At 62.1% G+C, this 27,724-nt stretch overlaps 2 protein-coding genes across 10 annotated transcripts; one reads left to right on the top strand and one right to left on the bottom strand.

Annotated features, from left to right (window-relative positions):
* Positions 1-23,179, top strand: ARHGEF11 (Rho guanine nucleotide exchange factor 11). 9 transcript variants are annotated; one of them, XM_019555847.1, is made up of 42 exons: positions 2-626; positions 1,324-1,338; positions 1,716-1,807; positions 2,429-2,527; positions 4,442-4,491; positions 4,576-4,633; positions 5,555-5,736; positions 5,889-5,960; positions 6,356-6,475; positions 7,027-7,081; positions 7,413-7,489; positions 8,406-8,543; positions 8,787-8,861; positions 9,511-9,612; positions 10,170-10,268; positions 10,849-10,891; positions 11,432-11,528; positions 11,651-11,773; positions 12,014-12,037; positions 12,636-12,780; positions 13,580-13,679; positions 14,728-14,757; positions 15,129-15,255; positions 15,375-15,554; positions 15,674-15,721; positions 15,808-15,995; positions 16,309-16,455; positions 16,914-16,993; positions 17,262-17,387; positions 17,506-17,623; positions 17,972-18,150; positions 18,244-18,319; positions 19,107-19,274; positions 19,596-19,683; positions 19,818-19,922; positions 20,027-20,109; positions 20,242-20,499; positions 20,693-21,010; positions 21,294-21,386; positions 21,808-22,052; positions 22,147-22,318; positions 22,439-23,178. In XM_019555847.1, exons 1-42 carry the CDS (start codon positions 277-279, stop codon positions 22,456-22,458), a joined length of 4,965 nt encoding a protein of 1,654 aa, XP_019411392.1. In that variant the 5' UTR covers positions 2-276; the 3' UTR covers positions 22,459-23,178. The 9 variants fall into 9 exon arrangements, with proteins under 9 accessions (XP_019411374.1, XP_019411402.1, XP_019411392.1 ...); XM_019555810.1 differs by having other exon boundaries at positions 6,985-7,081; positions 7,413-7,480; XM_019555791.1 differs by having other exon boundaries at positions 6,985-7,081.
* Positions 23,175-27,718, bottom strand: LRRC71 (leucine rich repeat containing 71). The gene is made up of 15 exons (XM_019555880.1): positions 27,570-27,718; positions 27,191-27,304; positions 26,796-26,927; positions 26,178-26,253; positions 25,782-25,856; positions 25,486-25,554; positions 25,123-25,282; positions 24,947-25,030; positions 24,760-24,849; positions 24,544-24,645; positions 24,340-24,454; positions 24,101-24,189; positions 23,842-23,950; positions 23,521-23,645; positions 23,175-23,421 (listed from the first exon to the last, which is right to left on the bottom strand). The coding sequence occupies exons 1-15, from the start codon at positions 27,700-27,702 to the stop codon at positions 23,305-23,307; spliced, it is 1,590 nt and encodes a 529-aa protein (XP_019411425.1). The 5' UTR covers positions 27,703-27,718; the 3' UTR covers positions 23,175-23,304.
* Positions 27,719-27,724: the final 6 nt, after the last annotated feature.

Here is a 27,724-nt window from a genome sequence, read left to right as displayed (position 1 = left end):
CCAGCCCAAGCCCGGGTCCTTTCCACCTGCTGGAAGGGGCTCAGAGAAGCTGCTTTGGAGACGCAGGGTTTTGAGGCTTTTTGGAGAGCTCAGGAGGGCTTTGGCCCTGATCCTGCATGTGCTTAACTTCATCGGGCCAGTGACTCAGCAGCGCTCCTTGCCACCTGTTAACCTGCACCACGTTCCTGCAGGATTGGGGCCTCATGATGCTCTGAAGGCGGCTGGACGCACTGGGCTGCTGGGTGCAGCGAGCGTGGCGGGGGCAGTTCCTCGCAGATGTGCATCTGGGCCCTGTCGTGCCTGACAACGGGGGCCAGGGCTGAGGGTTCCCCTTGCACTCGGGAAGGAGCTGCCTGGTCGGGGCCCTGGTTCCTCTGCCCCTTTTGGGTCCTGTGGGGAGGGGTAGAGCGGAGAGGCGCTTGGGCTCCAAACCCTGCTCCCCTTCCTTCCCCTGGTGCGCCAGCAGCTGCAGCGCCTGCTCACATCTGCCTCTTGATGCCTTTATCTCCTCTCTCACCCCACAATGCTGACCTTGGGATCTTGCACCATCCTTGTCTTGGGTGTCCATTTCTGTCGTCCCTCCTGGACAACAGGCCAGCCAGTAAAAAGCACCCTCACCTGCCCAGGTAAGAGGGGTCCGGGGAAAAAGGGGGGGAGCAGGGCCATTTCCTTGTGCCCCCGCTGGCTGTGTTGGAGACTCTGGGTTTTCAAAGGGAAGCAGATCACTTCAAAGGGCATTCGGGTCTCCGTGAGCATCCCGTGTCCCTCAGCCCTGGGCTGGAGGGCAGGCTGGCTGCCAGGGGGAGAGTACATCTAGGCCCTGGGTGCAGGATGGGACTGAGTGGCACAGTGGGAGGCGACAGGCTGTCAGGTCCAGGCCCAGCACCGGAGACCAAGAGCCCGTCTTGAGTGCACGCTCCGTCTGGGAGCTGCAGCTTGAGTTGGCGTCACCTCTCCGCTGCCGGCACCAACGCTCCCCACGGCCGTTGCTCCGGCCAGCTCTGCTGTGGGAAGGCGGCCTCGGTCCGAGGAGCAGTCGCAGGTGCTTGCTGCATGGTCCCCTGCACAGGCGAGGTTGTTGGGACTTGGTTGCTGCTGGGCAGGGCCTGACTGCACACAACACCCCCCCCCCGGAAGCTCTTGCTGGGAGAGCCAGCATGGGGCCGAGCTCCCTTCTTGCCCCCAGACTTGGCCAGTTCCTGCAGGGCACTGGACTAGGATAGCAAAGGTTGGGGCGGGAGGGGCAGGGGGGTGAAAGTAACTGTCCGTTGTCTGTCTGTCTTTCTCTCATCCATCCCTCGCTGCTTCGTGTTCTTCCATCAGCCCCATTGCAGCCTGGTAAGCTCTGGTGCTGGGCGTCCGGCTGGCATGTGTATGTGTGTGTGTGTATCTGTTTGTCACTCTCGCTGTGCTCACACCGTGGACCTCGCATCGCTTCTCCCCCCGCTCATCCCTCCCATACAGACCTCAGTGGCTCCATGTCGTGGCACGGGGGGTGCCCGATGCTCTCCCCAGGCCTGGGCCACGGTACTCCTGGTGCCCAGCCTTGCTCCGATCTGCTGGGGAAGTGCGCAGCCTGTGCTCGCTTTCAGTCTACCGCAGGCTGGTGTTGCGGTTTGCCACTTCCTGTGTGAGGTGGGGTGTCTCGAGCAAGCGGAAGGAGAGCCCTGTTCGTCACGGGCCCTCCATGATGACATATGCCTTGCCCCCTCCAGGTTGAGCAGCCTGTCTTCTCTGGGAGATTCGGCTCCAGAACGCAGGTCTCCTGGCCATCACCGCCAGCCGTCCGACTCCACCGAAACAACAGGTAACTTCTGCCCGCCTGCTGTCCCCAGGGGTTGGGGCTCTGAACATATCATCCCGGGTTTTTACCACCCTATCAGCCTGTCCCTGGGGAGTCCTGTCTCTATGACACTCCCGTGAGGTGAGGCAGGGCAGTGCTGTCACTCGTGGGGAGCCTAGAGGCAAAGCGCCATGACCAAGGCCATTTAGGGAGCCTGTGCAAGAAGAGGGGCCCTAATTGGGTCTCCGGCCTGATGCCTTGCCCCAGACCCTGTTTAGGGACCCCTTGTGGGAAAGGCTGCCCCAGCTGTTGACAGGTACCTGGTCATTCAGGCCGGGTTATCAACTGGCTGGATGTGGCACTAGACCCAGCACTGTCGGCTGCAGACATCAGCCATGCTTGGGTAGCCCTTTGGCCTGTTCTAACCAGGAGCTGAAGCTTTCATGGGAGTGAAGGTCACCAAGCCTCACTCGTGTTGCATGTGCCTGTGTGCACAGTGTGGGGAGAAACAACCCCCCATCTCACAGCAGACCCCCCCCCCCAGCTCCAATGACCCCAGCCCACCAGGATGCTGTACCCTGGGCCAACACGGAGCATGGATTTAACTCCATGCTCCCTTGCTTTTCCTTCCCCCTGCACCCACAGGCTTGGTCCAGCGCTGTGTCATTATCCAGAAGGACGAGCATGGCTTCGGCTTCACGGTCAGCGGGGACCGGATTGTCCTGGTGCAGAGTGTGCGGCCAGGTGGGTGCCATCCATGTCCCCCTCACCTCTTTGGGACAGAAGCAGTCGCATGCAGCTGGGGCTCCCCTCGTTTGCTTGGACCCCGTGATGGGTGGGAAGAGTGTGTGGCCCGTTGGCTGAGATCGGGACCCTATGGTGGGTGGGTGGGAGGTTGGGGTGAGGAGGGCAGGGTTGATGGGTGCAAATAAGGTCATTTGTGGGGGTTGGCTCTGGAACAGCTTCCTATATCCCCACTAGTCCAGGCTGGGAGTTGCCCATAGTCGTCTGCTCCCCAGCACAGCAGCTGAGTTCCCATCCCCACCCCCCCACTCCTCCTCTGCCCTACAGGCAGCGACAGGTTAACTGCGCCGCACTGCCCGCCGGTTATATAATCACAGCAAGCTGCTGACGGCGGGCGAGGGGGGGCAGGGAATTCCCTGTGCAGCCCTCGGCAAACACCAATTCAGCAGCTTTTGGACCCAGCGGCTTTTGCTTCCGGCTGTGTGGGGGGTGGGGCAGGCGGTCTTGGTTTTGCTGTCTAATGGCTTTGCAGGGTGGCAGGGCTTTGAGTCTCCATTTAAATACACAATGAGCTGCTGTTATTGCAAATGACCGACCCCCACCCCCCCCGGATGACGCGCAGGCTGGGGAGAATTCGGTTGTGTGGAGGGGCATGGACAGAGATCCTGTAGGTCTGGGAAGGGCCAGTCCTGTCCTCTGCTTGGAGCCTGCATGCAGCCAGCGTCTGGGGCCCGGACCAGGCATTTAATAAAGGAAACCTCCTTTCCTCTCACCCCCTGACCCATGCATGGCTGCAGCTTGCAGCCTCTCTGCAGTGCCCCCCATGGCCACTCTGGGCTCAGGCAGCACCAGTGTGTCGAAGCCACACTGAGTTATCCCGTGCTTTTTCCACCTTCGGCCTCTTTATTTCTCTCCAGTTTTCTCCATCTGGAGCTTCCCCTCACAGAAGCAGGTCTCTTGGGTTTGGCTTTCGCGAAGGAGAATTCTTCAGTGCAGCTAAACCTTAACAGCTTCACTGAAGAAAGGAGGGGTGTGAATATTGCTGGTGGTGGTGACTGGGTCCGAGGAAGAGCTTTCTCCACCCAAAGGGAATTGAGGGCTGGAACGGACCCATGAGAGATTCGGGGGATCTCCACGCTCAGAAGCTTTTCAGCGCAGGGTGGATGCATGCATGACCGGGACAGTTTGGTGAGGGCTGGAGGCTGGACAAGATGGGTTTGGGCCCTGCCAGCCCTGTTTCTCTAGTGCTTGGGCTCTGCTCTTGAAAGCAGATCCGTGCAGGTCCTGTTCTGACGCCTGCCTGAATGCAGGCAGGTGCTTCCTGTCAGTGCTCTTTGGGATCTGGGGGCTTCTGTAAGGACACGTGGCCTTTGGGCAGTGCTCTAGGGCTTCTGACTGCGGCTCTTCATGTCATGTCACTGCTCCTTGCTGAGCAGCCCCATGGACTGAATGAAGGCCTTGTGGGAACCGGGGCTGGCTGCCTCAGGTGCTTTGGTCTTCAGCTGCATTCGGAGCAAGCAGTGGGTTGTTTGCTTTGCGCTCACCTCTGTCCCATGGTGCCAGGCAGTGGTTGGTGGGGCACAGCCCCTCCAAGCAAGTCAGTGGCTTCTTTTCCCTCTCCGGTTTGGGGTCACCTTGAAGCTAGCAGGATCAGGGCCCTGTTGGACCAGGTGCTGATAGCACAGTGCTGTACCCTGTGGAGGGAGCGTTGCATGCAACTGTGAAGCAGACTAGCACTGACCTGGGAGGGACCCAGTTACATCTACTGCATGTTACAGAGCTGGACCTCCTTTCTTTTGCTGACCCCTGAGTTGCAGACTCTGCCACCCCCAGCAACTGGACCTGTCACGCTGTTCCCTGCAGCCCCCTCCCAGCTGCCAGGACAGGCCTGACTCTGTGCTCATTGCCTTGCAGGAGGAGCAGCCATGAGGGCAGGTGTGCAGGAAGGGGACCGCATTGTCAAGGTGAGCATGACCTCCCAGTCCCGTCATCCCCAGGCTGACACCCCCGGGGCTGTGGGCCTGGCTCATGTCTCTCTTCTGTCTCAGGTGAACGGCACAATGGTAACCAACAGCTCGCACCTCGAAGTGGTGAAGCTTATCAAATGTGAGTAGGGTAATGGGAGGAAGGTTGATGGAGCTGTATACCCCTGGGTTGGTGGTTCGAGTCCAGCCCTGGGCACTAGCAACAGGAGGCTGTTGGGTGGCGTGAGCCACCAGGGCTGTCTCTGGGCAGGCAGGGGGCTTGTCATGGGTATGTAGGGACAGGGTAGGCAGATGGAGCTCCCTGCTCCCCTCCAGAGCAAAGGGACCCTCCCGGGTGGCAGAGGATGAGCAGGGGGTGGCGGTGGCTGTGCCGTCTCCCCATGCACCTGCACTTCAGGCTGAGCCTGGGAGCCAGGATGCATAGGCTATAATCTCAGCTCTGCCACTGAGCTGCTACGTGACCTTGGGGTGAATCACTTCCTAGTTCCCTGCTCCCAAGTCCCTGCCCACTCCTGGCCCACCTTATCTCCTGGACCACGTGTTCTTATCTCCTACCGCCAGCCTGGGACTCGCAGCACTAGCTCCAATCTTGCCTGGGGCCTGCAGGCGCTCCGACAGTGGCAGTAGGCGGTCACCAAGCTGGTGGGAACATGTGCTTCAGGGCCCCAGCACAGAAGCAATCCCGGCCACATGGCAGCTTCTGTGGGTAGCCAGCTCCGCAGACTGCCGTGAGCATGGCCACAGCCCTCGTCTGCTAGCAGGCGTGTTAGCAAGCTGCTGGTCTGCTCCTGGGGAGAGACAGTGAGGCCCTGCAGCATGGGAGAGCTAGGTCAAGGGCCAAGATCACCTAACTTGTCCCAGATCCCTGACCTGGAGCTGCATGGCAAAGCCCTCCTGGATGCCCCTGCTCCACCCCCACAGGCATCCCTTTGGCCTTGGATTTAGCCTACAGCCCTGCCACGCTGGGGTGGGGGCACAGAAGGATCTCCCATTCTCAGCCATCTCATCACTGCACTGTCCTTGTCTTGCTCCTCTTCCCCAGCCGGCGCCTACGTCGCACTGACCCTCCTAGGCTCCCCCCCCTCCTCAGTGGGACTCTCCAACTCCCAGCAAGACGCCAGCTCGTCAGGGGCTCCCCGGGTCATGCCCACGCACCCCCCACCGCCTCCCCCGCCGCCGCCGTTACCTCCGCCCCAGCGCATCACTGGACCCAAGCCACTGCAGGTAACCACGGGCCAAGGAGGGAGCGGGAAGGGGGTGTTGCTAGCCTGCTACACCCTGCCTGCTGTGGGCCTGGCAGAGGAGAGGACGGGAAGGGGAAAGCAGAGCTCTGCCTGTCTCGGTCCCACTTGACTGGTGCCCGTTCTGAATTGCAGGACCCAGAGGTCCAGAAGCACGCAACCCAGATCCTCCGAAACATGCTGCGACAGGAAGAGGCTGAGTTACAGGTACAATGGCACTTCCCCAAGGCCCCAGGAGCAATGGGCGGGTGTCTCCTCCAATGTCGTGCCTGCCACAGCACAGCTTTGGGGTCCATCTCTGCTTGTAACCCCATCCCCAGCCTGCTGCACCTGATCAAACATTTGTGCCATCGCTCCCAGGCTCCTGCATCTGTCTGTGGCTTGGCCGGGGGTTCAGAGGATGAGCCACTGCAAGCAGCTGCTTTTATGTCGCGTGGGCTAAGGGACTGTACTTCCTTCCTCCCCACCCTGCCATTGTTGCCAGCCCCATGCCCTCACCCGGCAAAGCTCTTCCAGGCCACCGAGGAGAGCTCCCCACTGCCTGCGCGGTCGCACGCTCTCCTCACGTGTCTGTGGCCCACTCCTCTTTGTCTCCTGCCCAGCGCTTCTGCGAGGTGTACAGCCGGCGCCCAGCCACCGGGCTGGAGGGTCAGATCGAGGGTGCCCGCCGCCGGGTCAGCCAGCTGCAGCTCAAGATCCTCCAGGAAACTGGCAGCTTGGTGGTAGGCAGCGGCGTGCAATGGACAAAGCACTATGATTTTGCGTTCGACCCCTCCCTCCCCAGCACATGCTGAAGTGGGACCAGAGCCAGGACTGCTCCCCAGGGTCCCAGCTGCTGCCCCCCCCCCCGCATCCCCTCTGCTTTCCGTGTGGGGTCTTCTTGGTGTCGCTGGCTTTGTGCCTCCTATGGTATCCATGGGTTCAGGGGCTGCCTGTGAACAGCTGCAGGACTGAATGCCTCTCCTGGTCCTGCGATTTAAGTCTCCAGAGGGCATCGCAGCTGGCTGGGTATTGGGCTGAAGGCCAGGCTGGCTGCAGGGAGAAGGGCACCAGTTCAGCCAGGCTGGGCTGTTCTCTTGGGTGGTGACCCATGCTCTGGGCCCCTGCCAGAGTCTGCTCCCCGCTCACTGTGCCCTGCAGCTTCCTTCCCTCAAGGGGCCTGAAATCAGAGAAGTGGTTCTGCTATCGAGGGTGGCGCCCACCCATTTTGTCCCTGTTTCCCCACCAGCAGGGCGGGAACAATGTGACGACCCAGTGCGTCCTCTCGCTGCAGGACTGTGTACGGCTGAGCAGCGACCCGGGCTCCGCGGGGCTCCAGGTCACAGAAGGTGAGTAGAGGGTGCCTGGGTGGGTGTTAGTTGCCTCCTCCATAGCATACGTCCCCTCACTGGCTACCGGTGTTTCTCCCAGGTGTCAGGGCCAGGCAGGCAGGAAGGGGAGACTGTGGGTTCGGGAGTCCAGGGTCCCAGTCCCTACCCAGGATTCTCATGAGCCAGAGCCGCCTCTTGATGGTGGGAGCCTGTCTTCCGCCCCTTGGGCCCAGAGCCGGAGTCCCACTGGGGCTGCAGGAGCCCAGGCCACCTACTGTCAGCCCACCAGTCTTCAAGCACCCAACTCTCATCTTCCGTTGCCTCTGCTCATGCATCGTCTCCTTTCCAGGCCGCCTCTCCCTGGACTCTCAGGATGGCGACAGCGGCTTGGACTCCGGCACGGAGCGGTTCCCCTCGGTGAGCGAGGTGAGGGCCATGCTGCCAGGGGGTGGGTCACAGCTCCATGGCTAAAGTCTTTGAATTTGTGCCTTGGGTTTTGTAAGCCAACCTGGTTTCCCCTGCACACACATGCAGCCCTTGCATGGAGGCTGGCAGTCCCCTGAGGAGCAGGACCCTGGGAAAATGGATGTGCCCTTTGGAATTGGTGCAGCCGGGGGCAGTTCATGGACCTGGAAATGCCTATCCAGGATGGGTCAGCTGGGTCCTGGCTCTGCAGGGCAAAGCTGAGGGGGTTTGGGTGCCTTGGCTGTGCCTTTCTTCCCTTGGATGTGCTGGACAACTCTGATCATAGCTCTAACTCAGTTTCCCAGGCTCCTTGTGCTCATATGGCATCGCTGCCATGTCCCAGGGATGCCTTCAGTTACTGACTTGCATCCCTGGCTCCTCAGCATCATGCTCTCAGAGGAGCCAAGCTCTGCTTCCCCAGTCAGCACAGGTCCTCTGATTTGGGTGCATTGGAAAGCCTCATTCTTGTCTGGGCATTTGCAAGGGGCCTCAAACGCCACCCTGGGGTTACAGAGCAGTCAAGCCCAGCAAGCAGCAGAGGCCAGAGGGCGAAGCCTGCTAGGCATCACTTATGGGGGGAGTAGAGGTGGAAGGAGGCTTGTAAGAGTGTGCCTGGCCCACAGGTGTGGGGGGAAACCCTCAAGTGTGGAGACAGCAATGAAGACAGCCCAGGAGCTGAGTTGGCACCAATTGGACTGTCTGTCCAGTTGGTGCCAGTACTTTTACACTGGGTCGGTCTGGAAGAGGGGTCCTGCAATAGTAGCAGGGCAGGGAGCAAGAGGGGGAGGCCTTCATTTCAGACCACCTGAGTCATCCTCCGGCACCTGCCCCCTCCCTGACCACGCCGTCGCCCCCTTGATGCTCTCACCCTGAGCAGATCTCCCTGAACCGCAACTCAGTCCTGTCCGACCCCGGCCTCGACAGCCCGCGCACGTCTCCCATCATCACCTCCAAGATGTTCCAGCATCACCGCCGGCAGGGCTCAGATACGCCCTTCGCGCCCTCCACAGAGCAGGTGGGACTAGGGCAGAGGCATGGGGGAGCGCGCTCCCTTCTGCTCTGCCAGGTTGGCCTGGGTCAGGCCAGCTGCCAGAGATGAGTTGGGCAACTGGGGAGGGCGTTCTGTGCCCTCTGGGTCATGCCTGGCCCTCATGACCCACGATGGCACCATGCTGCAAGTGGCAGTGTGAGATGCCCTCCCTTCTGGACCACCAAATGGGACAACTGCCTGGTCCCATCCTGCTTCTGTCTCCTCCAGGGCTCAGACCGGACACTGCGCCCTCTCATCATTGGCCCCGAGGAGGATTATGACCCGGGCTATTTCAACAACGAGGTAGCAGCTCCCGAGACATTCCCACCCCCACGTTCTGTCCCAGCGGCTGCTCGGGGTAGCGCAATGTGTTCGCAGATCCCACCTCGTGCCCCCCATGTTGGTGGCCAGGCGCCCTGCTGGCAGCCCCGCAGACACAAGCTGAGATCTGTGGGGGCCTAATCTTGGCTAGGGGAACTAGCCCGTGCTGAGCTCTGCCATGCTGTAGCTAACCGCTGCCAGCTGTCCATCTGGCGGGGCAGTCCAGCGACCGAGGGCAGCTGCCTCATGCACTTGTCCTCTGTGTTGACCCAGGTGCCCCCACCATGTCTCAGCACATTACTCTGTGTGTACTGCCAACTCATACGAGGCCTTGCATTCAGGAAAGAGAGTCCTTGTCCTTCCTCTGTAGCCCTTATCTGCATTGGGTACTGTCCTAATGGCAGGCCAGGGTAGACAGAGCCACTACGATGGCCCCAGGGCTGGCTCGACTGGGAGGGTTGTGGCTGGGGTGCCTCCCACTGGGCTCTGAGCTGCGGCAGCGTCACCAGCAGAGGGAGGAAGAAGCTGGGGATTTGGCATGCTGCAACGGAAGAAAGCCCCTTCCTGGGGCTGGCTGTGTGCCTCAGGCCTCTTGCCAGCTCAAGTGTCTTTCTCTTCCCCCCTCCCACAGTGTGACAGCCTCTTCCAGGACCTGGGGAAGCTGAAATCCCGGCCGGCTCACTTGGGGGTCTTCCTGCGGTACATCTTCTCCCAGGCGGATCCCAGCCCCCTGGTGAGAGAGGGGACCCCCCTGGCCAGCCCCTCTGGCTGCTGTTGACCTGCCCCAGGTCACGGGAGGTTGCGGCAATGGCCCTGCTGTCCCTACAACAATAGTTGGGGGTGGGGAGTGACTCCCGGTTTGATCTTCCCCAGAGGACTGATCTGTTCAGGGCAGGGGAATTCCCACCTTGGGGCCAAACGGTGGGACCAATCCAGCTGAAGGCAGTGCTGGGCTGGGGGCCTGGCTTGGTAGGCAGGGCAGTGCATTTCCCACCCCACCCTCGTGGCCCACGGTGGGGACATTGGTGCCAACGCTGCTGTCATCTGCAGCCCCGGGCACACTTGTCTGCATTGCAGCTAAGCAGTGGAGACCTCCCAGTGTGGGGCCAGTGCTTGGCCTGCCACAAGGGTCCACAAGGCCACACAGGTGGGGCAGGGTGGTAGCGCAGTGTGGGATGTCTGTGCCGGTGCGACAGCCCTCCAGCCCCTGCCGCGGTCTCTGCGCACTTCTCCTTCCTTCTTCCTAACGTGCCTCGCTCTCATCTGTGCCCTGCTCCTCCTGCCCCGCAGCTCTTCTACTTGTGCGCCGACGTCTGCCAGAAGATGAACCCCAAGGAGTCCCGCGCGCTGGGCAAGGATATCTGGAACATCTTCTTGGAGAAGAACGCGGTGAGGGTGGGAGTTGAGCAATGCCTGCCTGGAGCTCCCCTCAGTTGTCCTGCCTTGAGCATCCCATGGGCTGTGCAGACGCAGGCTTCAGCAAGGGAATAGCATGGGTGGCAATGAGAAGGGCTGACACAAGTGGTAGCTGCTTCTGTCGCTGAGCTTGCTGTCTCTGGGCAAAGACCCAGGTAGCAGCCTCACTGTGGCTGAGTGACCCAGGCTCGCCAAGGTCCCCATCCCCTGGGGTTTCCTCTAGCTACTCAGGGTTTTTAGCCTGCTGCTTAACAGAGACAGCAGCTGATGGGGATTTGTTTCTCATGGGTGAAATTCTGAGCCAATTCCCTGCTGAGGGGCAGTCGCACGGGTTTGCCCTGAAATCCTGTTCCCCGGTGCTCATCCCCCGTGGCCTGGGCGCAGCCTGGCTCCGGGGGGAGCTTGGGCAGGATCCTGCCCAGTCGCAGATGCGAGCAGTGGAAGGCGCTGCCTGTCGGCTGCATGGGTAACTGTGGTTCAATAACAGCGGGGTCCAGATGAGCACACACGTGACTGTTTGTTTGTTTTTTGGGGGGTTTTTTAAACTCCACAGGCACTGAGGGTGAAGGTGGCCGATTCGCTGTTGCTGGAAATAGGTGAGAGTCTGTCGGCCTGTGTGCAAGATGCATACTCCTTGGCTATGCTTCCCCTTTGGTGCAGCGCCAGGAGGGGGGCTATCTGCACAGCAAGTCTTGCAGATATCTCCCCCTCCCTTTTATATTGCCCCCACCCCCCAGGGAGGAAGTGTCTTGTGATAAGATAAGGTGGCAGGATGCCTAGGTGCTGTGACTCATGTGGGGACATGATTTCAGTTGTGCCCATCAGGGTCTGTAAATGGGGCTGACATTTCTGTTCGCATTTGGGGGTGGGGGGCGAATAAAGGCCCTAACTGAGATCGGGGCCCCTAGTGCCAAGTGTTGCGTAGTCAGAGTGAGATGGCCCATAGGTCCAAGCTACTGAATGCATCCCAGTGCAGCAGGGGCTGAGCCCTCGGGGGTTGGTCAGCTGGCTTGGTGGCAGGCTGTGTGCTTCCCTGGAGCTGCCATTGCACCCAGCCATCTCTGCACCGCCCCGTGCCATCGAGGGATAGCAAGTCACGGGCTCACCTCTCTCTTCCCTGCCCTTGCTGGCTGCAGAGTCTCGCCTGCGAAATGGGGAGGACATCCGGAGTGCCCTGTCCGAAGCCCAGGACACGGTGATGCCTGAGATCCAAGAGCAGATCCAGGACTACAGGTAACCGTGTTGCCCACTCTCCTGCTGCTGCCTGGGAGCTAGCTTGTCTCAGCATCCCATGCCCCCTCCAGTGCTTGCATCGCAGAGGCTCTCAGCCCTGACCTATGCCCATCTGTCCTCAGGACGAAGCGCACCATGGGGCTGGGGAGCCTGTATGGCGAGAACGACCTGATGGACCTGGACGGGGACCCCCAGAGGGAGAGGCAGGTGGCAGAGAAACAGATCACCCAGCTGGGTGACATCCTGTAAGTGCCCTGAGGCAGCCAGGCTACATCCCCGGGGGTCAGGCTCTGGGCCCTGAGTGGGGTAGAACTGGGGTTTGCAGTTGGCCTGGGTTCGAGGGAGAGTGGGCGTGTGAATGAGGTTGTGGGGAGGGCAGTCCACCTGCTCCCATGTGCCTGCTTTGGGGTGGGCTGAATCAGGCAACAAAGGCTTGTTCCCAGGTGCCGCCTCTTCTCACCCCATGTCCTTCCTTCTCACCCCAGGTCGAAGTACGAGGATGATAGGAGGTGAGCAGCTTCGGAGCCGGTGACCACGTGCACAGACGTGCCAGAGCAGTGCAGAGGTTTTCATGCTTAGCGGCACTGACAAAAGCCACCTGCTTCCACCGCTGGGACCCAGCCTCTCTGCCAAGGCTGCAGCCCCCAAGTGCCCCAGATTTGGCAGCAGAATCACTTTGCTCCCCGCCATGCAGGAGCCCTGCTGGGGCCTCAACACAGTGCAGAACAGACCACATGCTTCCCTGGTGGGAGGGTTGGCTGTATGTTTGACCCCCTTGACACTGAACCTGCTCACCTGAGTGCAACGAGCTTGTGCGGGCAGAAGCTGCCAGGTCCGGGCCCCAGCTCACCCTGTAGCACCTTGACATGTCTATAAGGACTCTCCTGTTAGCAGACACAAAGCTTTGGGTGGCTTTTGGCAGGGGTTATAAGCAGCCTCCCTAGAGCAGCCTGGGCATAGCTGCACCAACAGGGCCTCTAATCCTGTATCCAGCACTGCTCGGGCCCTGTCCTCTGTGCCACAGCCGACTCCTATGGTGCAGGCAGTGGCCCCCCTGCGAGCATGGCCCTGGGTCCAAGCTGCAGCACGTGGCTCCTTCTCTTGCAGCTCCCCCATGGCCTTTGCCCTCCGCACCTACGTGACCCACGCAGGCATCCGTGGGTCGGAACCTCGTCCTGCCAGCACCAGCGAGAAGTCCCAGTCCCTCCCAGACAAGGACAAGTGGCTGCCCTTCTTCCCCAAGACAAAGAAGGTTGGTGAGGTGCCATCTCCCCAGGTCCAGCTCATTGCGATGCTCTCCCGTGGTCTCCCTGAGCTCCAGCTCTCCTGACACATGCATCTGGAGCTGCTTGAGCCGGGCCAGGGGCTGAGCACGCCTCAGGCATCCCTTTGCAGCAGTCTGGCTCTGGCTGAGGGTCTGATGTCCTACCCTGGAGAGGAGGATGTCTCTTGGGGCTTCTGTTCCTGGAAGATCCAGTTCAGACTCTTCCCAGCTCCCTAGCACATGGGCTAGGATCCGCTACCAGCCAAGGGCAGGGCACAGTGGGCACGAACGCAGCCCTGTGGTGTAACCAGCTTGGCGGGTAAAGATGCTGCTCAGGGGTAGATGCTCTGTGCTGGCAGCCCGTGGTCTGGATGATGTGTGTGTGTGTACATGTTACACTGGGCTTCTTCCATGAGAACTGGGGGGGGGGGGTGTGCACTGCTGCCCCCTGCTGGGTGGAACCAGGATGGTGTATCCTAGGCCCTTTACAGCTAATTGGGGAGTCTCCTTTAGCTCAAGTATTAGCAGCTTGAGGTTCCCAAGCATCCGGGGCCTGTCCCACTGCCGGAGGGGGCAGCATCATGACCGACAGAGTGGGACTGGCTGGTCTTCCTTTCCTGTCCCCTTGTGGCAGATTTTGTCCCCAGGGCACATGGCAGCACATTAGTGAGTTGTCTGGGGTTTGGAGTGAGTCAGTAGTACATCAGGGGCTAGGGAGTGGACCTGGGCTCTGGCCTGGCCCCTGGATGCTGGCTGGTGCTGCTTTAATCCCTGCCTCATGTCTCAGCAGAGCAGTGGGACAAAGAAGGACAAGGACACGATGGAGGACAAGAAGCGCAACCCCATCCTCAAGTACATTGGGAAGCCCAAGAGCTCCTCCCAGAGCAGTGAGTGCAGGGACCATGGGGCAGTTTGCGGAGCAGGGGGGACCTGCAGGAAGGTCCATGGGGCAGCCATGTTCTCCTTGGGAGTTGCTCCCTTGCCGGTGGCCTTTGACAGGGTGTCCCACTCCTGGAGCCAGTGCAGCCCCTTGCCTCAGGGCTGTCCCTCTTTCCACCTGGCTGCAAGTGGATCCAGGTTTGGGAGTCCAAGGCCTTGTCTGTGTTGGGATCCAGCTGCGGTGCAAGCCCCACGTCTAGCTGGGGCCTTGTGCTGATCTTGGAGTGATGTGTGCCACTGCAGGCATTGATCTCTGTGACCCAAAGTTCCTAGGTCTGGGCTCTGTCTGTGCTGTGAGGAGGGGTCCCAGACCTCCTCATTGCAGAGCCCACATCTGCCCAAGGCCTCTCCACCTGCCTTCAGCCTTTCCCTGCTTGTCGGAGGCTGCAGCAAAACCCTTCAGGCTTCCCACCCAAGGCAGATGCACAATGTCTCCCTCACCTACACTCCCCTTCACCTTAATTCAGTCATGTGCCCTCCCCCCAAATATGCACCCCCCCCTCCCCCAACGGGCACAGTGTCTGCAGCCAGTGCCAAGTTCTGCAAGCCCAGCTGCAGTCTTGCTCCTCCCTACTGAGCTGGGCCCTGGCACCAGCACTGGTTCCCTCTGCTCTGTGCAGCATCAGCTGGGAGGCTCCTGGTCTCCAATGCCTGTGACCACCAAGACCAGTGGGAAGGAGGAGGCTGGGGCAGGAGTGTACCTCTGGGTCTCGGATAAAACCAAGCAGGTTGTGTGCCAAGGCGCAGTTGCTTTTGCACAGAAATTGGAGACTGGGCTAAGACGCCCCCTGAGAAGTGTGTCAGTGTCCAGTGCCACCTGCAGCTGCCAGGCTGCCCGGGTGGCGGGTCCCTGGGGTGGGGGGGGGAAGCATGTGTGTGTCCCCCATCGCTGCTCTCCCTCCATCTCCTTTGCGTTCTCATGCCGCAGCCTGCACCCTCCTCTTCAGTTGCCAGAGCACCGGGCCGACTTGACATCTCATTGTTTTTTCCTTTCAGCATTTCATGTCCCCTTGTCCCCTGTTGAAGGTAAAAGGCCTCTTTTATTTTACGTTGCATTTCGCCTCATTTCAATGTCCTTTCCTCTGTTGCTCTATCAGCGGGGCCCTTCCCTTGAGGGCTCTGACCGTGGGGTGGGTGCCGGGACAGGCGGCGTGGCAGGGCCCTGGGTTCGGCTCCTGGGTCTGCAGGGGGAGGCATGGGGGAAGGGTGGGGTTGCTGTTTTGGGGGAGAGGAGCTGCAGTGCTACTCTGAATCCCAAAAGCACCCCCAGCTTCAGCTAGCTTCAGACCAAACAGGGGGGCCTTCCCCCACCCTGGTGCAGCTGTCAGAGGGGCTGGGCTGCAGCGTGCAAAGGGGCTCACAAGTCTGGTGTCCTGAGGGTCCCTGTGTCCCTCCAGTCAAACCCGGCAATGTGAGGAACATCATCCAGCACTTTGAGAACAACCAGCATTACGAGTCGCAGGAGCCCGGCACCCAGCGCCTCTCCACTGGCAGCTTCCCCGAGGACCTGCTGGAAACCGACAGGTAGGGGGGCTTGGCGCCGCGGCTCCAGGGGCCTTGGGTCGCAGGGTGGCCATGCACTGGCCTCGGGTGTCCCTGAGTTCCTGCCACCTGGATGAACGCAACTCGTTTCTCCGATGCAGCTCTAGATTGGAAGTGAAGCTGGGCCGCTCGGAGAGCCTGAAGGGCCGGGAGGAGATGAAGAAATCACGCAAGGCCGAGAATGTGCCGCGCTCCCGGAGTGACGTGGACATGGACGCGGCGGCGGAGGCAACACGGCTACATCAGTCAGCCTCGTCTTCCGCCTCCAGCCTGTCGACGAGGTAGGAGCCCACGGGTGAGATGGGGGCCCATGTGATGTGTGGCTCCCTCAGGGAGCCCCCGGCTGTGCTATGCAGTACAGCATGTCGGCCAGCGTCAAGCCACTCCTGTCTCTTCTCAGATCACTGGAAAACCCCACGCCTCCCTACACGCCCAAGATGGGGCGCAGGTGAGTTCTGTTGCCTGTGGCCAGGGCAGGGCTCTGGGCCCAAGCCAGGGGCTGACCCCCTCCACCCCTCTCTGCCATCCTCCCAGGAGTATCGAGTCCCCCAACCTGGGCTTTGGCACGGACTCCTTCCTGCCCCACCTCCTTGAGGATGATCTGGGCCAGCTCTCGGACTTGGAGCCGGAGCCGGACACGCAGAACTGGCAGCATACGATGGGGCGGGAGGTCACGGCCTACCTAACGCAGAAAGAGATTGACCGGCAGGAGGTGATCAATGGTGAGGAGTCCTCAGCACCCAGTGGGACCCCAAGCCCAGAGGCTGCCCTGGGGGAACACCAAGCTGGCTGCGAGGGGCTGAGTTTGGCCAGGAGGGTGTGTGGCAGATGGGTCAGGTGGGGGAACCACAAGCAGGCAAATAGGACAAGGCATGGGGGAAAGTCAGGCTGGAAATTGCGTAGGGGCAGGCAGGGTCCAACCAGCGCTTTGCATAGCCGAGGGGGCAGTTTGCTGGAGGCCAGGAGGAGTCCCCAGGGGAGCCTGAAGCACTGGCCTGTGCCTGACCCCTTCTCTCTCTCCCGTACCCGGAACAGAGCTCTTTGCCACAGAGGCATCTCACCTGCGCATCCTCCGGGTCCTGGATGTCCTCTTCTACCAGCGGCTGAAGAAGGAGAGCCTGCTGTCACGGGAGGAGCTGGCACTGCTCTTCCCCAACCTCCCAGACCTCATTGAAATCCACAGTAAGACCCTGTGCACCTGGGCTCCCTGCCAGGCACCCTAGGGGCATGCAGGGAGCAGCAGCGTAAGTGGAGCGTGGGGCCCAAGTGTCACATTTGCAGCACCTTGGCTGCTTTCTTAGCTTTCTCATTCCCTCCCCCCCAGCTCCTCCAGAAGCTGGGGCTGGAAGCAGCTCACTGCATGAATGGTCCTGGCCCAAGGGCATCCACCAGTCACTGAGCTGAGGGCCCACATGCCCCAGGGCCTGATAGGGCAGGGGGAGGAGGTTGCAGGAGTGTGGTGGAGAAGCCAAGCACACACAAGTGATGCAGGCTCTATAACCTCATGGTGGGGACGTGACCCTGGTGCCCTGGATCAACAAGGGGCATTTGGAGCCCTAGAAGCAGAGACCTTTGCCTTGGCAGTGTCACCTGCCCTGCTCCCTGGGAATGCACTGCTCCAATCCCCTCCTTCTGTCCAGATTCACTCTGTGAGTCCATGAAGAAGCTGCGGGAAGAAGGACCAATCATCAAAGAGATTGGGGACCTCATGCTGTCCCGGGTGAGTAGGGCAGTGAAGGCAACAGGCTTCTGGCCCCAGGGTACAAAGGGTGCAGGAAACGGGGCACCTTCCAGCTTACAGGCAGGGGCACTTGTTTGTCAGCGAGACTGAGTTGGGCATTCATGTGGCTATGGACAACCAGAGCGATGAGCTCTGGGAGGGAGCGGTGGCCTCACAGCTCTCTGTTCCCCCTGCGCTGCTGTATGTCCCACATCTGGAGCCACAATGACACAACAGGTGCCTGAACCCATTCCATCCCCCTCCACAGTTTGACGGGCCAGCACGTGAGGAAATCCAGCAGGTCGCAGCCGACTTCTGCGCCTACCAGTCAATCGCCCTGGAGCTGATCAAAACCAAGCAGCGCAAGGAGACCCGCTTCCAGATCTTCATGCAGGTATCTCCTCCCCCCGCCCAAGCAGTTTCTCCCCAGCCCCTCCTGACTTGGTGCATCTGCCCTCTCCCTGCTTCCCGGGAGTCCTGGTTCCTCTGACTGCCTCTTTGCCCTGCCCCAGGAAGCCGAGAGCAACCCGCAATGCCGCCGGCTGCAGCTCAAGGACCTGATCATCTCTGAGATGCAGCGTCTGACCAAGTACCCACTGCTGTTGGAGAATGTCCTCAAGCACACGGAGGGTATGGGGTAGCGTGGAGGGCAGGGGGATGCCTGAGCCCCACTCAGGCTTCTCGCTTAGCTCAATACATCCTGGCAGAGAGACCTGCAGGGGCTGGGCTATGGGAGGCGAAGTCCCCCCTCATCTCTGGGGGGAGCAAATAGGGTCCATAAAGCCATTGTAGAGGAGGACATATACAAGAGGCAGCTGGAGCCCCCACTTTGGCTGCAGGGCCGCGGACCAGGCTGGGTGCAGGGCAAAGTGCAGGCCTGATCCTGGGCCCTGGCTCTGGGAGCCTTTTGACTGTATGGGAGTGTTGAACCCCACCATGCCATATGCACTCCCTTCTGACCACCCCTCTCACCCCCAGGTGGGACCCCAGAGCACGAGAAGCTGAGCCGTGCCCGGGACCAGTGCCGGGAGATCTTGCGGCACGTGAATGAGGCGGTGAAGCGGGCAGAGAATCGGCATCGGCTGGAGGCCTACCAGAAGCGCCTTGATGCCACCTCGCTGGAACGCACCAGCAACCCGCTGGCAGCCGAGTTCAAGGTAGCACCCACTATGGGGGCAGGATGGGACGGGCTTGGCTCTGACCCTGCCCTCCCTGGGGAGAGCTGAGCATGGGCTCTGTTGCCCCCACAGAACCTGGACCTCACGTCCCGCCGCATGATCCATGAGGGGCCCCTGAGCTGGCGCATCAGCAAGGACAAGACCGTGGGTACGTACCCACCCGCAGCCGGGAGCACAGACCAGCACTGCCCCCATCCCCCTGGGTCCATGCAGGCTCCTGCAGAGCCCCTGAGACAAAGGAAAGGGGGAGCATGGGGAAAGAGCCACAGGTATGACAGGGAGGAAGTTTTCCCTCCTGCCCATTTGTGGGGGCTCCTCTCTGCAGCTAGCCCAAACAGAGCCTGCAGTCCAGCCCCGCCTGAGATCCATGGCCCTCTGATTCCCCTGACCCTCATTAGAGCCCAGCTCCCGCAGCCTGAGCTTGAGGGCAGAGGCAGCTCCATTCACAGCCGGTGTCAGGAGGCTTTTATCCACTATGCACCACTGCTTTACAGACGCCCCAATTCCAGGCTCCGTAGACTAGCCCTGGGGGCTCGGGGCTGCAGCAAGGAGCTGCCCCTCTGCTGAGCATGAGGCAGGCAAGGGTTGCATCTCCAGGGCCTGGGGAGGTCCCTTGCATGTGAGGCTGAGCCCATGTTGCTCCCGGAAGGGAGTCTGATCGACTGGGGTGGGTAAAGGAGACAAAAGGGGGTCAGGACAACAGCCCTTTTGACTTCCATGGAGAGTTGGGGGCTGAAGGGAGGTCACTAGTCCTAGCTTGGTATCAGCAGGGTGGAGGGGGGCGCAGCCTGGCTCCTTCCCCAGCTGCTGGATGGAGAGCAGCCTCCTCCCAGGGGAAGCACTGGCTGCGACCGGAGGAACGTGGGGCATTGGCAGCGCCGTGGCCCGGAGGCACCTTCTGAGCTGGACCCTCTCTCTCTGCCCGCCCCGTGCAGATCTGCATGTGCTGCTGCTCGAAGACCTCTTGGTGCTTTTGCAGAAGCAGGACGAGAAGCTGGTGCTGAAGTGTCACAGCAAGACGGCACTGGGCTCCGCCGACACCAAGCAAACCTTCAGCCCCGTCCTCAAGCTCAATTCGGTGCTCATCCGCTCCGTGGCCACAGGTAGCGGGAGCCCCGGGGGGGCAGCCTGTGCCCAGCCATGCCCAGCATATGCCAGGGTGTCTCCCTGGCAGTGGACTTGGGGGGTGGGAGTTTCAGCCCAGTCCTGTAGGCTGGGGACACACCAGCCAGGGAAGGGGGAAACCAATAAGACCCCCCCAAGGAAAGGGGTTTGCATTGTTCATCAGCTGCTCCCCCCAGCGCCTGTCCCAGGGGAACAACAGACAGCCCTGCGTCCAGGCCAGGTTCGGGGAGGGGCCGCATCCAGGGGTCATGTAAGGTGCCTGGCCCTTGCTGCAGCATCCTCATGTCCGCTTGCTGCAGATAAGCGAGCCCTCTTCATCATCTGCACCTCGGAGCTGGGACCCCAGATCTATGAGCTGGTGGCGCTGACGTCCTCGGAGAAGAACGCGTAAGGCTCAGGCTGTGCCCACGTGGGGTAGGGCAAGAGAAGGGGGGCTGGTGGGGATGCAGGTTGGGATTGAGGGGCAAAGGCTGTCCTGACCCATGCCAGGGGCATGACAGGCTCTCCCCTGGGCCTGGCAGGTGGATGGAGCTGCTGGAGGAGGCTGTGCAGAGTGCCATGAGGAATGCCACCTTCCCCCCGAAGCCCCGGGTGCAGGAGCCCACACACAGGCCAGCCCCATCCAGGTGAGGATCACCCTGCTTGGGACTCGGCTGGCATGCTGAAAGGCCTGGTCAGGCCAGCTTTGTGCCAAGGGCCCCCCCCCACTTACCTGTCTCATCCCTGCCAGCCTGGTGCTGCAGGACGCCGAGGGCTCCCCGCTGCTGGCACAAGGCAGCAACTCTGGAGCGGAGATGGAAGAGGTCTCTTCAGGTGAGTCCCCCCCATCCCCTGCCTGGGGTCCAGCAGCAGGTTCTGCCCCTCCGAGGAGCCTGGGTCTGGGCAGCACGGACCAGTGTGGCTGGTGCCCAAACCCACCACTCTGTTCCCCCTTGCCCCACTCAGCGGACAACAACCCCGGCGACTTCCTGGGCAAGGAGAAGCCCCCACTGCAGCAGGAGGAGCCTGAGGCAGAGGGCAGTGAGGGCATGGCAGGCGAGGAAGAGGAGGAGGAAGAAGAGGAACTGCCTGCAGCTCCTGTGCCTGCCCTGCCCCCCGCGGAGCCGGACGACGTTCACCCACAGCGGCCAGACCCAGATATGCACCTCGCCCTGCCGGAGCCGGCACTTGGGAAGGGGCTGGCCGAATCAGCCCTGGCGGATGGTAAGCTGCGCGGCCAGAAATGGGCCTGGCACAGCATCCGGGGTGGGCTGGCACAGGACGGGACATCAGCAGGGCTGGGACAAGCCTTTCAGCCTGGCACAAGTGCTCCCATCCACGGGGCCCGCAACAAGGGGTGGGTTGGGTGCTCAGGTCCCAGCCAACCTGCCTGTGCTCATGCTCTCTCCCCTGGCAGTGGAGAACCTGCGGCACCTTCTGCTGCGCAGCCTCCTGCCCTGCCGGGACCCGGAGCCTGAGGACGACCTGACACCCACGCCTTCGGTCATCGGGGGCGCCGTCCAGCCCTGGGATGCAGCACTGCCCAGCCAGGACCCTCCAGTGGAGCCCACGGGGCAGGAGGGCAAGATTTGCCCAGCGAGCAGTGGAACAGGACCTGAGCCCGGAGACTGGCTGGATGCAGGGGCTGCGGAGGGAACGTCCCCAGTGGGGCTGCAGGAGGCAGAGATGTCCTCAAGTGCCGAGGGGCAGAGCGGGCTTAAGGTGGTGCGCAAAGGTAGGCCAGGAGAATGACTTGGGGTGCAAGGGGGGTCTCTCCATGTGGGCTGGGGGTAGGGTCAGTGCTCTCTCGTCTCTCCCAGCACCTGCTGATCACGGTGACCTGCATGCAACTGGGCTCTGGGGCTGTTTGCAAACCTCCCCCCATCTCTGGGCACAGCTGGTGACTGGGCTTTTGCTCCTTGCACCCATCCATCACTCCCCAACCCCCTTTCCCCCCCCTTCCCTCTCTCTTTTCCCCCCTTCTTTTCCCCCCTTCTTTTCCTGGTGTCTTTGCACAGCTGAGGTGGAGGGCACTAACCCAGCCATGCTCCTGCCAGGCGGCAACCAATCAGAAACTGCATTGCGGGAAGGAGGCAGAGCTAATGTAGATGGTAATGCCACTTTTGGGGGCAGGGGTTGGGAATGATCCCTATCCTGCCCCTGGGCGCTGTTTCCAGGTCTCCAGCACCATGAGCCCGTCTCTCCGGAGCCCTGTGCTGGAGCACAGCAGGTGCCCACAGGCTCGGTGCTAAGGTCCCGATCCCTGGCAACAACCAGGGGTTTGTGGTCAGGCCCCGGTTCTGAGTGGGTTGCTTCTGTGCCCCCCTGTCAGGGGTGATGCTCAGAGCATAGCACGATGCCTGCTAAGGTCCCAATCCACAGCAGGATCCAGGGGTTTGGAGTTGGGCCCCGATTTGTGAGCAGGTCCCTCCTTTCACCCCTCTTGGGGGTGATGCTCAGAGCATGGCGTGGTGCCTGCTGTTACCACCTGCCCAGCTAAGGGCAACTTTGCTCCCCCTTCCCATGCTGCAGGCAACTACTTCTACGTCAGCATGCCAGCTGAGTCCTCCACGGAGCCCGAGCACCCCACGTCGCCCACCAGTCCCTCAGCAGCCCCCTGCACCCACTCCCCCACCTCCAGAAGGAAGGAGATGGGGCCCTGTCCCAGCAGCCTGGAGGGGCCCCCGGAGCCGCCCGCGCCCGGCCTGGCTATCCGGGACGTGGACCTGATCTTCCAGGTCATTGAGCAGCTCATACTGAAGCTGGGGCAGCTGAAGGCGAGTGCTGTGGGCTGAGGCAAGGGGTCCTCGGGAAGGAGGTGGGGGGACGTGTCCTGCCCCCTGCTCATGCCCCCCCTCCCACCCCATGTAGGATGTGGAGGCAGCCCACCAGGAGCTGCTGCAGTCGCTGGGGCAGGGTTCATCGGCCGATGCCACACCTGTGGGGGCTGCCGCGCCGGAGGCAGACGCATGGCCAGAGTGTCCCCCCAGCCCTGTAGGCAGCAGCCCCTCTGCCCGGAGGAGCCCACCAGCCAGCGAGCCAGGTAAGCAGGGGCTGGTGGAGAACACCTGCTGGCGGGGCTTTAGCCAAGCCCCTCCCTAGTGCCTCAGTTTCCCCTGGGGATGGTGCCACTGCCCTACCCCACTCCCCATGTGTGTTCCAGGCTGCGAGGACCCCCGGTGAGACCCCCTTGAGCTGGACGCTCGGGAGCTGGAGCTGCCCCCATCCCCTGGGGGCCGTGCGGCGGCAGGGGGAGCCAGAGCGGGGAGTTCAGAGAACTGGAACCAGGGGTCAGGGGCGCCTCCCTGCCCCCCCCCCCTCCCCTGCATGCTGCCCACTGCCCCCCTCCCAGACTGTCTGTGCCCCCCTCCGCCGCATCTTGGGACTGCGGCCACTGCCGGGGCAGGTTGGGGGCAGCCTGGAAATGCACTTTGTTCTTGTCCCCGTGCTGAGGCCCCGTGGCGTCCGGCCCCTGCCTCCCGCTGTTGGATATAAATATGTATGTATGTATGTATGTGCATTGGGTTCTTGTAAATAGCACCATGCCTCCCCAAGGCCGGCACCGTTTCCCCCTCCCCATCCAGGCATCGTGCGGCCACAACACCCACCACTAGACATGCCCAGAGCCACAGTGCAGGTGGACGCTGCCCCTTCCCCATCCCTTGCCCTGTGTTGGGGGGTAGCAGAGCCCCGTGCACCCCCTGAACACCCCGGGGTGAGGGGCAGCTGGGGTCAGCCCTGCTGCCCCTGCCAGGCCCTGGGTCAGGGGGTGCAGAGCTGGCGGGAAGTGCCCTGTGCCCTCCACATTGCCATCGGCTTCTGCATGGCCTTGCTGTGCTCCCTCCCCGTTTGCGGTGCGGGGGCCGGCGCAGGGTGTATAATCTGTTGGATTTTCCTCCTTTCGATGATAAAGAATTTTTTTTTTTAAAGAAAAGAGCAAAACGAGTTGTTCTTTTGCGCGTGGTTCTTCCTCCTGCCGGCCCCCCACGGGGCAGCCTGGGAACAGTCCTGGGGCTGCCAGCGCCTCCCCTATGCAGGCACATACTGCTCCTCATCCTTGAAGCCTTGCTTGGCGAGGGGGTCACGTGGCAGCATCAGTTCCTGGATGCGAGCAAAGGTCTCGCTCTCGGCTGGGAAGTGGTTCTTCTGTGAGGGTGACAGAAGCGGGGGGGGCGTGCTGCAGCTTCTGGCCCTGGGGGCACCAGGCCCAGAGGTAGTGCCCATGTGGCACGGGGCAGGACTCACCCCCAGAGACAGGCGCAGCAGCCCTGTCTGTCCCTTGGCTCCCACGCTGGCCTTGCTCCACTGCTGCTGCTGGCTCTCCACAGTAGTCAGGAAGGCTCGCAGGCCCTGCTCCGTGATCTGGTTGCCTGGGTAGTCAGGGAGGTGGTGGTCAGGGTCCGGCAGGCACCCTGGCAGGAGCTGGGGGTTGTAGATCCCCAGTACAAGGAAAGAGCCCACCCCAGGACAGGTCCCAACTTCCAGCTGGTGCCCCCACACTATTCCCCACAGGCTGCTTGAGAGGAGGGGACACAGCCAGCTGGGCCCTGTGCCCCCAGGACTCACGGGTGAGGTTGAGGTTGATGAGCACGCGGTTGCCTGGCAGGAAAACCTTCCCTTCACGGTGCTCAGCCTGCTCCAGTAGCGGGTTCATGATCTCGGTGAGCTCTGGCACCTGCGTGCAGCAGGAAGCAGGTCATGGGGCCATGGCGCTGGTGCCCTCTGCTCTGCCCAGCTCCTAATGCCCCCAGGCCTGGACTGGGTCTGTCCCAGGCTGAGGTGGGAGGCCAGGGCCACGGTGCCAGGCTGGGCAGGGCCCACTCACCTCCGGCTCCAGCGGCTGGTTGCGCTTTTCCTTGTTGCCAGATTTGGCACCTTTCCCACGCACAATCTTCTGCTCCGGGGTGGTGAGCGCTGCAAGGAGATGCGGCCTGTTGCCACGTGGGCACCCGGCCAAGCCCCACCTACACACCAGGCTGGCGGCAGGGGGTTACAGACCCCCCACCCTGTGCTCTCCCAAGGGGCTGAGAGCCATGGCCCAGGCTTCCCCCGCATGATTCCTACTCTTCTTGGCCTGCTTCACGTCTTCCTTCTTGGCCAGCATGAAGGCTGGGCCACTTGGGACCCCACCAACGCTGGGGCTGCCCACCTGCCCCCGCTCCTCCTTCCTCTGCGGCTCCTGGAACAAGGGCGCAGCCTGTAGGGGGGGCCGGCAGGCTGGGGGCTGCGTCCTGCCTTGTTCTCCCCCCAACCTGTGCCCATCCTCACTTTCTTCTTGGCCACATTCTTGCCCTGCTTGGCAGGCTGCAGCTTGTCGATGGTCGTGTTGCTGACCAGGCTGGAGGGGCGGTCGGCTTTAACCTCGTGTCTCTGCAAGGCGGGAAGAGAGGGTTTCAGGTTGGAGCTCTGGACTGCCCCTACACACTGACCCATGGGGCAAGCCCAAGTGACCCACTGGCACCAGGGGCCTGGCAGCATCCTCACCACCCGGGAGCGCTCCTGGGACTCCTTCTCCAGCAGAAGCCGTCTCCTCTCCACCACCTCGGTGTGTGTCAGGGCAAAAGGCCCCAGCACCTGGCACAGAGTAAAGGCAATCGGGCCTGAAGTCCATCCCCAAGTGCTGCAAGGCAGGGAGGCAGCAGGAGACCGAGATGGCCACTGCTGGACTCACTTCAGCAAGCCTGGCTGCGCCCTCGTCCCCGATCTGGTTGTGCGCCAGCGACAGGGACAGCAGCGAGCGATTGAGCCGCAAGCCCTAGATGGACAGGGATGGAGGGTGTCAGCCTGCAAGAGCCCATGCCCCCAGCAGACCTGGCCTTATCCCCCCACTCCCCCCAAACCCCTCACCTGGGCGATGTGGTTGGCCCCCACGTCCCCGATGTGGTTGAAGCTGAGGGTGAGCGAGACCAGGCTGCGGTTGGCAGTCGTCAGGGTGGACAGCGCCTGGCCCAGCTGCCAGGCGGCCGAGTCGTCAATGCTGTTGTTGCGCAGCGACACATGTGCAAGCCTGCAGGATCGGGTGGGAGTGCCATCAGCCCTGCTCCCCCAGCCCAGTGAGGGGGGTTTCCTTGTAACCCCATATCCCACTGGGTATGGGGAAGGGGAAAGAGGGGCATGCCCCCCCCATGCCGGGACAACCCCGCAAGACCCAGGGGCCAAGGCCACACAAGGTCTAGCCCGTGCCCTTCCCCGGTCCTGCCCTGGCCTCACGTGCTGTCCTCGGGGATCAGTTTGTAGAAGGAGCCCTCAGGCAGTGGGTTCCCTTCCAGGGACAGGGTCCTGCGGGAGAACAGGAGCCGCCTGGGCTGTGGCTACCTCGGCGGTGAGCTGCCCCTGCTGTGAGCTTCCAGGGATGGAGGGACCAGCTCTCCCCTGGGCCCGTCAGAGTACTCAGGTGCCAAGAGCTGCAGGCTACAGCACCATAGCCCTTTGGTTTGTCTTAGTAATTAGTGAGAGGTTCATTGCCTTCCATGAAGACCCTTGCCCCGTGCCTGCCTTGCACTCACTTGAGGTTGGGGCAGCTGGGAAGGATGCTAACCAGTGACGACAGCAAGAGGTCCGTCAGGCCGACCTTCCAGAGGCTGCAGAGGGAGGCACGGCAGCCACATTAAACCTGTGAGGCAACCGGTCCAGTGATGCTAGCCTTAGGGAGGGAAACTGAGGCACCCAGTGAGGTGGAGACTCGCCCCAGGTAAGGCAGGGGCAAGCCGAGTCTCCTGGCTCCCTGCCCTGCCGATCACCCACCTTAGCTCCCCCCCAGCCCCATGTGCTGGAAGAGGGGCCCAGCTTGACTGTCACCCCCACAACCCCTGGGCCGGGCCAGGTCTCTGCTAAGCCAGACCTGGTGCCAGGGGCACATCGCAGGGCCCTGCCCCACAGCTCATGCCACTCAGTGCACTCACTGCAGAGCCTGCAGGTTGCCCAGGGCAGGCAGACACTTGCTGAAGATGCCCAGCATCTTGTCTTCGATCTTCCAACCTGCCGGAGGCAGAACAAGGCTACAGGTCATGGGAGGTGGGCAGCAGCCAGGCTGCTGCTGCCTCCATCCACCCACCGCCAGTACCCACCACCTAGCCTGGGAACGTGGAAGCTGAGGGCTTAACCAGGTTCAAAAGTGTGTGGATGCCTGCTTGGAGCTATTGAGGGGCGACTGGACAAAACAGATTTATGGTCTGACCCAGTACCTGGCAGCTCTTATGTGCTCAGGGCCTGGCCGGCGTGGGCCAGGGAGGCTCCTGATGCCAGCCTCGCGCAACACCTGCTTGCTGCAGTCACACAGCCCAGGAGCCTGGGGACAGCAGGGCATGGAGACCACCCAGCCCAGTGTAGCCTGGAGCAGCAGCTGAAACGGCTAGAGCCCCATGGCCCTGGCAGGGACAGTGTTGGGGCTCCCCATCCCCGTGCCAGCCCCATGCACTCCTGCCGCAGCATCAGGGAGCTTCCAGCCAGTTCCCAGCAGCACGGCCTGGGGCTAAAGCTAGAGCACGTAGCATTCCCAGCACCCCGAGCAGCCCGCTCACCTCGCATGAAGACCTCGCGGACACTCTTGGGGTCATCGAGCTCCAGCTCGGTCTGGATGCGGGGCCGGAAGTAAGCGTACTTGCTCTGGATGTGGGTGGCGCTGGCCTGGCCCTCCACAGCCTCTGGCTCCTCTGCAGGGTGGAATGGAGGCAGGGTCGGATCCAGCACCGCGGCAGCCGGCCTCCTCCGGGACCCTCCACTTCTCTGGGAGCTGGTTTGGCTTCAACCCGTCGCCAAAGCAGCCCCAGATCCAGGCCCCGTTCTGACTCCCTGCCCGGGCCCTGCTCCCCATGTCCTCCACAGTGCTCCCAGCCCTGTGAGAGCCCCGGGCCCCAGCCCCAGCGCCCAATGTAGCTGCAGGTGGGCAGAGCCTGGCCCAGCCTGCCCCACTCACCCAGCAGCGAGACGGCGCGCGGGCGCACGGTGACGCGGGGGATGTAGGTGAGCCCGGCGCGGGTGCACAGCTCCGGGAAGTCCTGCTCCAGCAGCCCCGTGCACTGGTACTCCTCTGCCAGGGTGGCACGGATGTTACCCCCGCCCTTGACCCCACCAGCCCTGTCCCTGCATCACTCCCAGCCCCAAACAGCGCCCCCCATGACCTTTACCCCCACCAGTCATGTCTATGCATTACCCCCAGCCCCAAACAGCTCCCCATGACCCCTGACCTTTACCCCGCCTGTGTATCAACCCCACCCTAAGAAGCCTCCACGACCCCTGACCTTCACCCCCACCAGCCCTGGCCATGCATCACCCCAGCCCCCCCATGACCCCACCGTCGCTGTGCCGCGCCGCACTCTTGGCCTCCTCCTCGAGGGCGATGGCGGCCGCCCGCTCCTTGGCCGCCCGCTCGCTCTTCTTGCCCATGGCACCGACGCCTGGGCCCTGCCGCAGCACCGCGCTGGTCATGCCCCCCCACCCCAAAGCCCAG

This window comes from Crocodylus porosus, unplaced genomic scaffold (assembly GCF_001723895.1).
Source record: "Crocodylus porosus isolate Cpor-Errol unplaced genomic scaffold, CroPor_comp1, whole genome shotgun sequence".
Lineage (NCBI taxonomy): Eukaryota > Metazoa > Chordata > Crocodylia > Crocodylidae > Crocodylus > Crocodylus porosus.
Note: the sequence above shows the minus strand (reverse complement) of the source record. Positions and strands in the feature narration are given on the sequence as shown.

Bases quoted from the DNA above. Each gene is read 5' to 3' on its own strand.
- ARHGEF11 (XM_019555791.1), top strand. From the start codon at position 277: ATGTGCATCTGGGCCCTGTCGTGCCTGACAACGGGGGCCAGGGCTGAG. The intron at 5,737-5,888 runs GTAACCACGGGC...TCTGAATTGCAG, and splicing joins CTGGACCCAAGCCACTGCAG to GACCCAGAGGTCCAGAAGCA. The intron at 6,476-6,984 runs GTAGGCAGCGGC...CCCCACCAGCAG, and splicing joins AGGAAACTGGCAGCTTGGTG to GGCGGGAACAATGTGACGAC.
- LRRC71 (XM_019555880.1), bottom strand. From the start codon at position 27,702: ATGACCAGCGCGGTGCTGCGGCAGGGCCCAGGCGTCGGTGCCATGGGC. The intron at 24,455-24,543 runs GTGAGGATGGGC...CCCTTGTTCCAG, and splicing joins AGAATGTGGCCAAGAAGAAA to GAGCCGCAGAGGAAGGAGGA. The intron at 23,951-24,100 runs GTGAGTGGGCCC...TGCTGCACGCAG, and splicing joins ACCAGCCGCTGGAGCCGGAG to GTGCCAGAGCTCACCGAGAT.